Below are 14783 nucleotides of genomic sequence, written 5' to 3'. Positions count from 1 at the left end.
GCTCATCACCCTGAACACACCATCCCCACTGTCGAACATGGTGGTGGCAGCATCATGGTTTGGGCCTGCTTTTCTTCAGCAGGGACAGGGAAGATGGTTAAAATTGATGGGAAGATGGATGGAGCCAAATACAGGACCATTCTGGAAGAAAACCTGATGGAGTCTGCAAAAGACCTGAGACTGGGACGGAGATTTGTCTTCCAACAAGACAATGATCCAAAACATAAAGCAAAATCTACAATGGAATGGTTCAAAAATAAACATATCCAGGTGTTAGAATGGCCAAGTCAAAGTCCAGACCTGAATCCAATTGAGAATCTGTGGAAAGAACTGAAAACTGCTGTCCACAAATGCTCTCCATCCAACCTCACTGAGCTCGAGCTGTTTTGCAAGGAGGAATGGGAAAAAATGTCAGTCTCTCGATGTGCAAAACTGATAGAGACATACCCCAAGCGACTTACAGCTGTAATCGCAGCAAAAGGTGGCGCTACAAAGTATTAACTTAAGGGGGCTGAATAATTTTGCACGCCCAATTTTTCAGTTTTTGATTTGTTAAAAAAGTTTGAAATATCCAATAAATGTCGTTCCACTTCATGATTGTGTCCCACTTGTTGTTGATTCTTCACAAAAAAATACAGTTTTATATCTTTATGTTTGAAGCCTGAAATGTGGCAAAAGGTCGCAAAGTTCAAGGGGGCCGAATACTTTCACAAGGCACTGTATACACACAATACCCCATAACGACAAAGGAAAAACAGGTTTTAAAAAATCACATTTACTTAAGTATTCAATCTCTTTACTCAATACTTTGCTGAAGCACCTTTGGCAGCGATTACAGCCTCGAGTCTTCTTGGGTATGACGCTATAAGCTTGGCACACATGTATTTGTGGAGTTTCTCCCATTTTTCTCTGCAGATCCTCTCAAGCTCTGTCAGGTTGGATGGGGAGTGTCGCAGCACAGCTATTTTCAGGTCTCTCCAGAGATTTTCGATCGGGTTCAAGTCCAGCTTTGGATGGGCCACTCAAGTACATTCAGAGACTTGTCCCGAAGCCACTCCTGCGTTGTCTTGGATGTGTACTTAGGGTCATTGTCCTGTTGGAAGGTGAACCTCTGCCCCAGTCTGAGGTCCTGAGCGCTCTGGAACAGGTTTCCATCAAGTCTCAATACTTACAGTATGTAAATAAGGTATCTGTTTTTTTGTTTTTTAATATATTTGCAAAAATTCAAAAAATCTGTTTTCGCTTTGTCATTATGGGGTATTGTGTGTAGATTGATGATTCATTTAAAAAAAATCAATTTTCGAATAAAGCTGTAACGTAACAAAATGTGGAAAAAGGGAAGGGGTCTGAATACTTAATAATCATATTTCTGATGATTATATTTCTGATTCTGAGCCTCAGCCTGAACCTATCCAGGCTGTATCACATCCGGACGTGATTTGGCCGGGGTAGGCCATCATTGTAAATAATAATTTTTCTTAATTGACTTGCCTAGTTAAATAAAGGTTACATTTTTTTTTAAAATATTAAAAACAATACACCTCCGAGGCGCACTGCCTGTGACACCAACAAATTAAACTGTGACAACGTTTGGATTATCAGGATTATAAACACAAAATGTCATCACTGGATAATATACGCCATTTAGCACACACTTTTATTCAAAAGAGAGAGCAGGCCCTACATATAAAGCAAAAAAGCAACATCAGCAATGCACTCACCAGATTTTGTTGTTTGTGACATGCACATGCTCCAACTGATACCATTGCGTGAAGACACAATCTGACAATAACTTCTGTCTTGTCATATTGACACTTATATTCATTCTAATGCCATTATTACATTTGTGATGATTTTCACTGTTAATCAAGCACACTTGGCGCTTATACTGTAATGATGTTTAGGCTACTGATGTTTTCATCATTTGACCGAGCATCTTGCTGACCATACGTCTTGGTGGTTGGTGTTTCAACACATATGCTTTCTGTTTGATAGTTGTAACAAAGGCACTAAAATATATTGAACACTTGAATTTGTGTTTTTGTTTTTACATATCTTACAGTAACGTAAACTAATAAAAATGATTTTGTGTTATTTGCGTAAAAAATCGTATTCTACTGTTACCTAAGACCTTCATAAACACAACCAAATTGTTACTTTTGCTTTAGCAAATATCACATGTATTAATTACACTATTAGAATTAGCTTGAAGGGGCGGTTTTAGTTTATTTTAATTTTTTATTGTGCAGTGTACAAATAAGAGGCCCCGTGAAAAAAACTTTCCCCCTATGGAAATCAAATGCCCATTCAGCTGATTCATTCTGCCTCCGGCCCTGCAATCACCCTAAATTGTTGTGTGAGTATTATTTGTAACAATGATTGCAAACAATACAGCTGCCAACCTGTCATGTGACATAATGTAACATTTGAATATTGAAACAAGTTAACAGAGCAATTCACTTAGAATCTAAAAATATAGTCATTTTGCAACAGGATAACATTATCTGAAGATCAAATATGTGTATCCCTTACCTAGCCAGACCTAGCTATCTAGCCGGCCAGCCGGACCTAGCTTTCCGGCATGCCGGCCGGCAGGACCTAGCTACCTGGCCAGCCGGCCGGACGGACCTAGCTATCTGGTCAGAATTAGGTGTCTGGCCGGCCGGACGGCAGGAACTAGCTATCTGGCGGGCCAGATATATTTACGTTTACATATTTCCATTAGGGAATGCCTACTAAACGCCATTTAAAAAAAATACTTTTGCAAAGGGTAAAGTCTACAAAATGTAGTCCACTATGTATTCCACAATTCTAATATTTCTTGAAATTTGAATAAAACCCCAGAAATATTAAGCAAATATAACATGTAATGTCTAGTCTGCTATTCAATCATACAGTGATGAGGTGTAATTTATTCTCATATGCCTGCTGGCTGTTGTGGATTATAGGCCTATACAGGAAATCAAATATATTGTAGGCTACTATTATTATAGCTTTGTACAGTCTATCTTACTGGTATCGACATCTGGCCCATATTTGTATGAGTGGTTACAGGCCTTTATATTAGGCCTTGGCCTATCCTATTTCTGTAATTATTTCAATAGGTGTCCATATTTGTCCATGGGTCAGGGGAAGTGGAATGAGGCTGGATGCAATGAGATATTTGCATACACAAAAATGTACTTCATATTAAATTTAAATGATTGTATTGCTTGAAAGTCGACTTCAATAGGCCTGTTTTTCATATGGGTGGTACACATGTTCAGGCCTGACTATGTGTCACAAGACAAAACTCCTCTGAGGTTGAATCATTTTTGTAAAACTGTTCTTTATATTCAAACCATTATAGAAATTGAGCTCTAGGTGTTTGTTGAAAAGAATAGGCAAAAGGCAATGGCAGTTATCAAATAAACTATCGGGTGTGCCTATCCCAGAAACAATGTCGCTTAGGTGACTTTAAAAATCGCATTATTATACCTTGATAAACTGGAGTAAAATTAAATGGCTACTAGTAGCCTAGCTGCCTAGTTTTAGGGTGTGTGGGATGCTGACTGCAGCAATGTCCACCAGAATTGTTGCAAAATATTTGAAGGTTCATTTCTCTACCATATGCCACCTCAAACATCATTTTAGAGAATTTGGCAGTATGTCCAATCGGTCGCACAACCGACCATGTGTAACCACGCCAGCCCAGGACCTCCACATCCGGCTTCTTCACCTTCACGATCATCTGAGACCAGCCACCCGGACAGCTGATGAAACTGAGGAGTATTTCTGTGCTCCTGCCCAGTTATCAGTGGGGGGAAAAGGACCCAATTGTCATACTTGAGTAAAAGTTAACATATGTTATTATAAAATGACTCAAGTAAAAGTGAAAATCACCCTGTAAAATACTACTCGAGTAAAAGTCTAAAAGTATTTGGTTTTAGATATACTTAAGTTTCAAAAGTAAATGTAATTGATAAAATGTACTTAAGTATCAAAAGTAAAAGTATAAATCATTTCAAAACCCTAGACCCACTCCAATTTGCATACCGCCCAAACAGATCCACAGATGATGCAATCTCTATTGCACTCCACACTGTCCTTTCCCACATGGACAAAATGAACACCTATGTGAGAATGCTGTTCATTGACTACAGCTCAGCATTCAACACCATAGTACCCTCAAAGCTCATCACCAAGCTAAGGATCCTGGGACTAAACACCTCCCTCTGCAACTGGATCCTGGACTTCCTGACAGGCCGCCCCCAGGTGGTGAGGGTAGGTAGCAACACATCTGCCACGCTGATCCTCAACACTGGAGCTCCCCAGGTGTGCGTGCTCAGTCCCCTCCTGTACTCCCTGTTCACCCACGACTGCATGGCCAGGCATGACTCCAACACCATCATTAAGTTTGCTGACGACACAACAGTTATAGGCCTGCTCACCGACATCGACGAGACAGCCTATAGGGAGGATGTCAGAGACCTGGCCGGGTGGTGCCAGAAAAACAACCTATCCCTCAACGTAACCAAGATTAAGGAGATGATTGTGGACTACAGGAAAAGGGGCACCGAGCACGTCCCCATTCTCATCGACGGGGCTGTAGTGGAACAAGTTGAGAGCTTCAAATTCCTTGGTGTAAACATCAACAACAAACTAGATTGGTCCAAACACACCAAGACAGTTGTGAAGAGGGCACGACAAAGCTTATTCCCCCTCAGGAAACTAAAAAGATTTGGCATGGGTCCTGAGATCCTCAAAAGGTTCTACAGCTGCAACATCGAGAGCATCCTGACCGGTTGCATCACTGCCTGTTACGGCAATTGCTTGGCCTCCGACAGCAAGGCACTTCAGAGGGTAGTGCGTACGGCCCAGTACATCATTGGGGCAAAGCTGCCTGCCATCCAGTACCTCTACACCAGGCGGTGTCAGAGGAAGGCCCTAAAAATTGTCAAAGACCCCAGCCACCCCAGTGGTAGACTGTTCTCTCTACTACCGCATGGCAAGCGGTTCCGGAGTGCCAAGTCTAGGACAAAAAGGCTTCTCAACAGTTTTTACCCCCAAGCCATAAGACTCCTGAACAGGTAACCAAATGGCTACCCGGACTATTTGCATTGTGTGAACCCCCCCCCCCCCACCCCTCTTTTACACTGCTGCTACTCTCTGTTCATCATATATGCATAGTCAATTTAATGATACCTACATGTACATACTACCTCAATAAGCCTGACTAACAGGTGTCTGTATATAGCCTTGCTACTCTTTCTTCAAATGTCCTTTTACTGTTGTTTTATTTCTTTACCTACCAACCTACACACTCACACACACATACCTTTTTTGCACCATTGGTTAGAGCCTGTAAGTAAGCATTTCATTGTAAGGTCTACTACACCTGTTGTATTCGGGGCACGTGACAAATAAACGTTGATTTGCTTTGATATTAAGCAAACCAGATGGCACCATTTTCTTTTTTGCATTGACGGATAGCCAGGGGCACACGCTAACACTCAGACATAATTTACAAAGCATGTGTGTTTTGTGAGTCCGCCAGATCAGAGGCAGTAGATGACCAGGGATGTTCTCTTGAGAAGTGTGTGAATTAGACCATTTTCCTGCAATGCTAAGCATTCAAAATGTAACAAGTACTTTTATGTGTCAGGGGAAATGTATGGAGTAAAAAGTACATTATTTCATTTAGGAATGTAGTAAAGTAAAAGTTGTAAAAAATAAGTACGTAAGTACTTTACACCACTGCCAGTTATGTGAAATCCATATATTATTATATATTTGTTATTTTATTGAACCTTTATTTAATCCGTAATCCATAGATCCATACTTTATTTATTTCAATTGACCGATTTCCTTATATGAACTGTAACTCAGTAAAATCGTTGAAATTGTTGCAAGTTGCGCTTATATTTTTGTTCAGTATAGATAAACTGTTTACGTTTAACTGGAGTTTTACAAAGGCATAACGGGTCATGAGAATACAGGCGGAGTCTGCTGAAAACTACTTTTAGTATGTCTTCATTGCGTTGGGTGTGGTTTTTCAGTCACAGTGCTATTAGCAGGAAATCAAGCTCTGGACCACGACTTTGAGGCGAAACAAAGAAATAGTCAAATACGAGTAGCCTTCTTTAGGTTGTGGGAAAATTTTGAAATCAAAGATAAACTGAACGTGACTGACGCTATTTCAGATTGCGCACCTTATCTAATGGACACACGTTTTAGTTGACTCCATTGTTGCCATCATCCAATTCCTGACATCAGTGACTAAAGACCGAGAACTGCAAAAATGCCAAAGACTGTGAGTATTTTTTTTTTAGTGTTTGTGAACAGTTTATTTCCAACGTTCACATATACATAGACGTTATTTAAAACGCCACTCTGGTCAAAATGTATTCCGGTCTTGTTAAATCGAGAAAGATTATTTAGCCCATGATACAAGGTCAAATGTTTGGATTGACTACACTATATGTTTTCATAAGCATCTATTCGACGCAATAAACTAAGTGAGGATACTGAATTTGTCTGACTTTGTATCCTAAAGTAGCCTAGGGCTATAGGTCCGAAAAGGTTTCGCGCGCATCAAATGAATGAAACGTTTATTGTCTATATCGCTGTTACCTATATTTTTCCTGCAGATTCTCCAAAACTTTTTTTTATTAACGATTTCAATGAATTGATAGCTTATAATGTTGCCCAAAGTTATTTTTTGTTGACCTATGTTTGTGTCAATTCTATTAACCGTTATTTTGTGTCAAACTATGCGCTATCGACAACCCCCCTTCATGGAACGTGATTGGCTTCCGAATGAACTTTAAAAGAAGTTGAATGGCGCTTCTTTGTATTCATATCAACTCTATCCCTGTTTGTAAACAATTATGTTAGACATTTTGTACGTTATTATTCATATCAACGCGGCCAATTAGTTTGGGTTTTGTTTGCTGTGGGTTTACCGGAGGTTCCCGTTCGTTGACGTTGTTTGTCTTTGTGGTACCCAGTAGTACAACATCTAGCCTGACAGATGCACTCTTCAACAGTGAACTCCTATGGTAGTCTGTCCTATAGGATTGCTATTGAATGATGCAGGTCAGGTCACATGCAATCTGCTCTATCAAAATGTAGTCTATACAGAATCTAAAAGTACTTCAAGTTTGATCTATGGCAAACCTTTGTTAAGTTTACCAGGCCTGTGTATTAGGTTTTTCCTACATAGCCCAGCCCAGGGAAATGTAGTTCAATGTAGAATCCACTGAATCAGTTCTATTGATGTTACATTGCACTGCATCTGTAATTTATATAATTTCTACATTATCTTTAACCAAGTATTTACATCAAATTAGGAACACTGAATATGCCATTCTGTGTAGCATCATAGCATAGGCCTACTACATGATTCACAAGACAGAAAAGTAAAACATCAGGATTTTTTTTTAAATCACTGCGATCAAATGCACCTCAGGTAATGACAGTAAAATAAAGTGCAGTGTTGTGACATTTACCTTTTAAGACTTTTAACTCATGAGAAGATTATAGTTTTATAAATTGTTTATCTTTGTATTTGTATTAACATGTCTTTTCACACCAGTCATTCATGTATCCCCCTACCATTAGTGTAGGCTTTGCTTCTTTTGGCATTGTTACAGTTTCCCAAGGAACTGTAATCTAGTGACTCAAGGTTTCTGAGATTACGTCAGTTCCTTTTTTGCTATTTCCTGGCCTGCAGTCTCTTGACTGCCACTGAAAGCCTTATTTGGTGTTTCACAGCACAGACTCCCCCTTCTCCGCCCTGCACAACTGCAACTGCATGGTTCCTCAGCCATCATCCTCAGCACTTGAGTCGTTCCATGTAATTTCAGCAAACCATGACGCCCACCATCTCAGATTGTTCTGAAATTGCTTCTGTAGTTAGAAACTGATAAGATTGGCATTCCTGAAACATTATTTATTGCATTATTTACCATAACTTTAAGGTAGTTTATTGTCCCCGAATTGGCCCTTTTAACCATATCAGTCCCGATACCCCAGCAAAACCCAGGCTTTTCATTTATCTGCAGCCCTTATATTTAGCCTCACAATGAAGTGTTTTACCATTTTCTTTATAGGACAGTCAGGTTTTTTATATTTTTATATTTTATTTAACCATTATTTAACTAGGCAAGTCAGTTAAGAACAAATTCTTTATTTAGAATGACAGCCTACCAAAATGCGAAAGGCCTCCTGCTGGGAAGGGGGCTGGGATTAAAGATACAAATAAATACAATTAAAATATGGGACAAAACACACATCATGACAAGAGACAACACAACACTACATAAAGAGAGACCTAAGATGACAACACAACATGGCAGCAGCACAACATGGTAGCAGCACAAAACAGGGAACAAACATTGTTAGGCACAGACAACAGCACAAAGTGCAAGAAGGTAGAGACAACAATACATCACGCAAAGCAGCCACAACTGTCAGTAAGAGTGTCCATGATTGAGTCTTTGAATTAAGAGATTGAGATAAGATTGGGTTACTAGTAGAACGCAAAGCAATTTGACATTAGCAGTTGGGGTCATGGTCTGCCAAAGCAAAAACCTGATAAAAATACCTTAATATGAATGCTGTAAGTACAGAACTTGTTTGCTCAGTGGGAAATGAATATCCAACTAGTCAGTGACAACTGTGTGGAGTTTGACAGCAACTATGTGAGCTTATTACAGTAATATGACACTGTCCTGAGATTTCCTATGGAGTTCTATGTAGAAGAACCCCTTTCCTTGTAATAATTATTGTGTAGCTTGTGAGCGTCATAGAGCAAACATGTTACACGTGCGTGTTCGTGAGAGTCTCAGCTTTTCATAGATAGCGTAATAGTTTTTAGCTCAGACTCAACAGACATTTTTGTAAAAAAAGACCCCGCCCCGGGCCCCTTCGGGATCAGCCCTTGTCTCACAAACACCTCTCTATCTCAGCCCCCAATGGATACAGAAGAAAAAGACGAATCCAATTGTACAACCAATAAGTCTGTAGCTCAAACACACAATGTTTAAAAGTGGTTAAACGTCTTAAATCACACCCGCACAACAGTGGGAATCATTGGGTTAATTTATAGGATTCCCATAATATTTAAGAATTATACTACCCAACATCCGATTTGGATCAAACTTCTTCCTGCTATTGAGTAACACGAGGAAAACAATAAAATGGCCACCAGTGGACCCCCCACACCCACTCCTATCCCACCCCAACAACCAGTATACAGTATAGTAGGTCTCTATGTCTGACAAGTAGTATGGAGCTGCAGCTTGGAGTATTGCTACTTCATCCTATGTGATGTATTTCCTTTGAATCTGTTTGATTTCTTTCTCTCTCCTGTTAAGAGAGATTAGCCATTGTATTCGCATTAGTGTGAAAGTACCCGTTTTTTGCCCACTAGGTGCCGCTGTTCCTGCTACCGCTACATCATTTTATCAATGTTGCTGGTCTTTTGTGTTTATTAAATGGAACACAACATTTTCTTTGCGACTTTGGGTAGAAAACAAATAGCTTTTGCTAATGATACAAATAAATTGTGTAGTCATCCTCACAAGTCAAGCCAGTTCTCCATGAAAACATTTTAGTTCCTCCATGAAACCATCACCAGATTCACAGGGAATACATTACATAAGATGAAGACCAATCCTTCAAGACGCAGCTGTATACTATTTGTTAGACATAGCGAACTGATACTGTATACTGGTTGTTGTGGTGGGTTTGGCATGTGGTGTGGTGTGTCCGGGGTTGGTTTTTGATCATTTTATTGGCTTCTTCAAGTCTTATTCATAGTTGAGAATCAGATGTTAGGTACTATATTTATTTAAGATTACTTAAGCATCCTATAAATTAAAAGGACAATTTGAGTGCAAATAGAGGTGCACTGATATTTAAATTTTGGCCGATATCCAATATTTTCCTTGACAAAAAAATGATGCCGATAACCGAAATTTACAATTTTAGCAGCCATTTAAGCATTCTAGTACAGTTAAATAGTTAACACACACACACATGGACACAGCGGCCTAAGGCACTGCATCTCTGTGCAAGACGCGTCACTACAGTCCCTGGTTCGAATCCAGGTTGTATCACATCCGGCCGTGATTGGGAGTCCCATAGTGCGGCGCACAATTGGCCCAGCGTTGTCCGGGCCGTCATTGTAAGTAAGAATTTGTTCTTAACTGACTTGCCTAGTTAAATAAAGTTTACACACACCCACCACACTGACCAAAAAGTTATTTTGTTGGCATTTACGTATGTCCCCATTACCAGTAAAACATAATCAAAACCTATTTCTTTCACTTCGTTGTTCATTTGTTCAGTTGTTTCATTCTCAACCAGGATTTCTATGGAATGCCATTTGGGTCATTGCATGTCAAAAAAGATACACGTCAAATAACACAATTTGACGTGTCAAATAACGCAACATCTGTTTCAGTGGCTATAGTTATCTAGCTAACTATTTAGCTAGGTGACATCATCTAAAATAACCCTAGTTTATAAGACAATTCTTATTTGATTAATGGTGGTCGGACCCATCTGTGAAGCTAGCCACAATAAGGATTAGACACAATAGTGGACTTCAAAATAAAAGTATGGCATAATTCTACTATTTGTATTCATTTGCATTACTGTCAATGACACTTTTACTTGGAAGGCAAACCGCAAATTCCACTATTGTGCCTAATCCTAACTGTGGCTAGCTTCACAACACATAACCTGGTGCAGTCGAGCCTCACTAGCCAGATGAAGCTAACTGGCTGCTTATAACGTTAGCTTTGGGAAACAGACTTAAGTTGCTGACTAGCTATTTATTTTCATGAACTGAAGTTCAATTTCAATAGGCTAACAAAAAGTGGGAACCTAACTAATACTTACTCACAAGGATTCCTAAATAGTTGCTAAAAATAATGAAAATGACTGCAGGTTCTACTGGTCATTGTTTTCAGGCTGGTTGTATTGGTGTTAGCTAGGTACCAAGCTAGTTGCGGTTGAACAAACTATTCTTTATTACCAACAGGGTATTCTAAACACATCGTGGCCTGTATTTGCTTGTTTACAGACTTTTTTTGTACAGCTTTGACAGTGCTACAGTATCTTTTTTGACACACAAAGACCCAAACGGCATTCCGTAGTGTGTATGTCGTGAAGCTAATAGCAGTGATGCCATTACTGTGTATCTCCGGTAGGGCAACATCTGAAAAATAGTGCACTTGGTAGTGTGTACCGGTGCTCGACCAGTCGGCAAAAGCCAACATCGCCCACGACAGAGAAAGGTTGATTGTCAAGGGCAATATCTTGGCTTTAATGGGTTTCGCCTTTGAGTTGTCTCGCTGAAATTTTGTTACTCTTTCAAATGACTGCTCGATCCACTGAGCAGACATTGTGGGCTAGTTTAGGAATGCTGTGTTGCACGTATAGCGCAACATTTTACGTGGCGTCATTACGTCATGTACCTAAGTTATATAGGTAAGCACGTCATGACATCTGTTTTGCACATTAGGGTGTTAAACTAGACATCAGCCGATACCGATGTTGGCATTTTTAGCTAATACCGTCCGATTCCGATATGTTCACTGATATACCGTGTATCCCTAGGTTCAAATCAATTATCTTAATTTCTCAGAGATCAAATTATATTTTAATAAAATGCTAATCTTATTTGTCTCTAACTACAGAAACAATTTCAGCACAATCTGAAATGGTTGGTGTCAAGCCTCTTTCTTGTGCTTTTTGATGTGGAATGACCCTTGATGTTTTTAAGCACTTCTACAGGTCACCCCATGTCAGAAACCAAATTGATTCCTGTCTCGTTAACAGATTACCCAGATAATGTTATAGTACATATGTTATAATATGCTATTTTACATTAAATAAAACATCTTATTACATTCACAAGACCCTTTCATCAATAAAAAGTTACTTGCACTCTGGTTAACTTTCCTTTTGATGTACCTTTAGACTCTATAACTCTACACATCACTAAGAAATGTGTTGGTATTCTATGAGGTTGCTTTCCTTCAGAAATATGATATTCTAATCAACAGCCATTTCTACTTCTTACTGTCCATGAAGTGAACTACTATATTGACTTGATTATAATTGTGTTAGCTGAAAAGTGTTAGTTCTTCATAAACAACAAACAACAGAAACAAATGAAGTGGAAAGACCAGTGCTATGTAAGAAAGGGATTAAGCAGCTCTGTAAATGCACATAGCAGAGTTGAGATTAACAATTTGTAATAAACTAAGCCACAGGCGGTTGAGTGTGTGAAAGGCAGAAATTATGCAAACCTTTGGGGGCTTTAGCCCGTAAATGGAGAGTAACTGTGTGGCAGGTCTGAAACGTCTCTCCCTGGCTGCAGAAATCCAACCAGTGAGTTGTCTTTTGTTGTTTGTTTTGTGTTTTTTTGTTGATTTAGATGTAGTTTTGTTTCTAACAAACCTCATGTTTTACATAGGATCTCACCCTCGGTTAGCATAAAGCACTCCAGTATTTCTTAGTAAGTGAACAATAATGATTCTGATAATGACCTTATCAATATGTGCTGAAGTAGTTGCTTTTAAGTTGTTTGAATACACAGGAGATGGCATTATCTGTGATTCATGAACCTGTTTTGAAAAAAGGATAAGTCATAGTACAGTGAGTTTAACTAACTTGAATCTAATAGACTCACACATTCAACCTGAAAAATATCTACATAATGGAAAATGTATTGATTCTGTAAAATTGACTTTAGTGGTAGTTTAGAACATGTTTGCTCTATGGAGAAGAGAGGTAATAGTTTGAGGCTAACCTAAATCTCAGAATTTCGTGGAATTAGAGTGAGCTTTTAGCTGCTACTTTGTGAATGGTTAAAATGCACCCCCAAACAGATAAAAGTATATGTTACCAAGAATCTAACCACATAGTATTGTATAGGGATTATCCATCAGTTCCTGATTTCCACGTATTTAGGATTTTTAAAATCTTCTTTGAAGTTAATTTGTTTGTATTTCAATCATCATATCAATTAAATATTTGGCTTTTTGGCTTTGCCGAATTGAAAAAGACAGATGTCTCGAGGAGACAGTTAAAGGAGGAGGCATTCCGAAATGTTGGAAATATATATAGTTTTTTCTTCTGGTGATTGGTGTCCCAGTTTATAATAATTTGCTGTCATAACGTGTGCATACTTTACTGAAATACAGTCTATAGCTAAGGTTTGTTATAGCTTTGTTTTCTACTCAGTATGATCAAACTCCCTTTACAAGACAGAAAAGGCATTGAATGTTCCGAAGGGCAGAAAGGAAACATTAACATGTATCCTTGGTCCTGTTACGATGAATGATGTTTTGCTGCTGTTCTAATAATAGTGTGTGAGAAGTTTTCTGAACTCTGGCCATACGAGACCCACCCTTACCGGGCAGAACTGCACATTCTTAGTTCCTTTTTCATGTGAGAGATGAGCTATTTTTACCCAGAAAAGTCACTTCTTAACAATGACTGGCAGCCAAGAACCTGTTGGCCTGAACTCCACAATGAAATGATGTCTAATCAGTAGGCTATGTCATGTTAAGCAGTCTGTCTAGTTGGCTGGGAAAATAGACAGTATAGTGTATGATTTAGGTGATTCATCATATCATTAATACAAATCCATTTTTAACATAGTGACAGAGACACAATGTAGGCCTTACATGCAATCTACTTTCATCAATGTTTTACTGGATCTTGTAGGGCAATTAAGACAGTTCAAAGAATCACTGAAGTTAGATTCAACTCACATTTGTGGTGTGACTCAGTTCATAGTTTATACCGTAAAAGAAATGGCTATGGTAATAGATAGTTTTAGGCCCTAACTTGTTTATAAATATAAATTATCACTCATGGAATAGCCTTGTATCTTAATCATGGTGAAATATATCCCTGAAAACAAACCATGTCAAGGGTTTGTGCTATTCACTTGTAGATGGCTGAATGTGTCTGGGTCCTAGTTAATTCCTTCTCATACAGACCTTGGCCCAGTCACAGCTCTACTATACAGCCCTTTTGTCTGTGTGACGCCGCCAGGCCTCATTCCAGCCAAAGCTTTACCCTCTCCAGCTCCCTGCTCTATCCCACCGGGCCCGCCGGTGATGACAGGAAGTGGCAGGGTGACAAGTGGCCTGACCAGCAAATCAGGGCCTGCTGACACAGAGGGGAAAGAACGCAGCCCTAATCAGCCACACAACTGGAAAATAAGGCATGTTGTTGTGGCTCAGCTCAGGCGTACTGCCCCCCCCCCCCCACCACACACACACACTGAAATACAGGCTGGCTGATTGTGCATTTACATTTTTGAGAGGAAAGAGAACATGGAGCCTTGTCAATATAGCTGTATTAATCACTCTCACAGCATAGGAAATACGTTTAGGGTACACAGCAGGAGAAAGCTTGTATACCATAAAAGAGACATAAGACAGGCAGCTTACACACTTTTTTTGCATTCCTTTTATGGGCATACTGGCTATAAGTCTGCTGTGAGTGTTGTGCCATGATGTACAGTGCATTCGGAAAGTATTCAGACCCCTTTACTTTTTCCACCTTTTGTTACGTTACAGCCTTATTCTAAAGTGGATTCAAAATAATCCTCGTACATTTACACACAGTACCCCATAATGTCAAAGCAAAAACAGGTTTTTAGAAATTTTTGATAATGTATTACAAATAAAAAACGTCTTATGCTATGAGACTCGAAATTGAGCTCCGGTGCATCCTGTTTCCATTGATCATCATTGAGATGTTTCTACAAC

General features: G+C 39.2%; 1 protein-coding gene across 1 annotated transcript in view; it reads left to right on the top strand.

Moving 5' to 3' along the window:
* Positions 1-6018: 6018 nt before the first annotated feature.
* LOC115135748 (moesin) overlaps positions 6019-14783 on the top strand; it is a 34715-nt gene continuing 25950 nt past the window's right edge. The window contains exon 1 of the mRNA XM_029670801.2: positions 6019-6292. Coding sequence (XP_029526661.1) covers positions 6281-6292 — 12 coding nt within the window. The 5' untranslated portion in view covers positions 6019-6280. The remainder of the gene's footprint in view (positions 6293-14783) is intronic.

Source organism: Oncorhynchus nerka, linkage group LG10, assembly GCF_034236695.1.
Source record: "Oncorhynchus nerka isolate Pitt River linkage group LG10, Oner_Uvic_2.0, whole genome shotgun sequence".
Taxonomy (NCBI): Eukaryota; Metazoa; Chordata; class Actinopteri; order Salmoniformes; family Salmonidae; genus Oncorhynchus; species Oncorhynchus nerka.
This window is presented reverse-complemented; position numbering and strand designations above follow the sequence as displayed.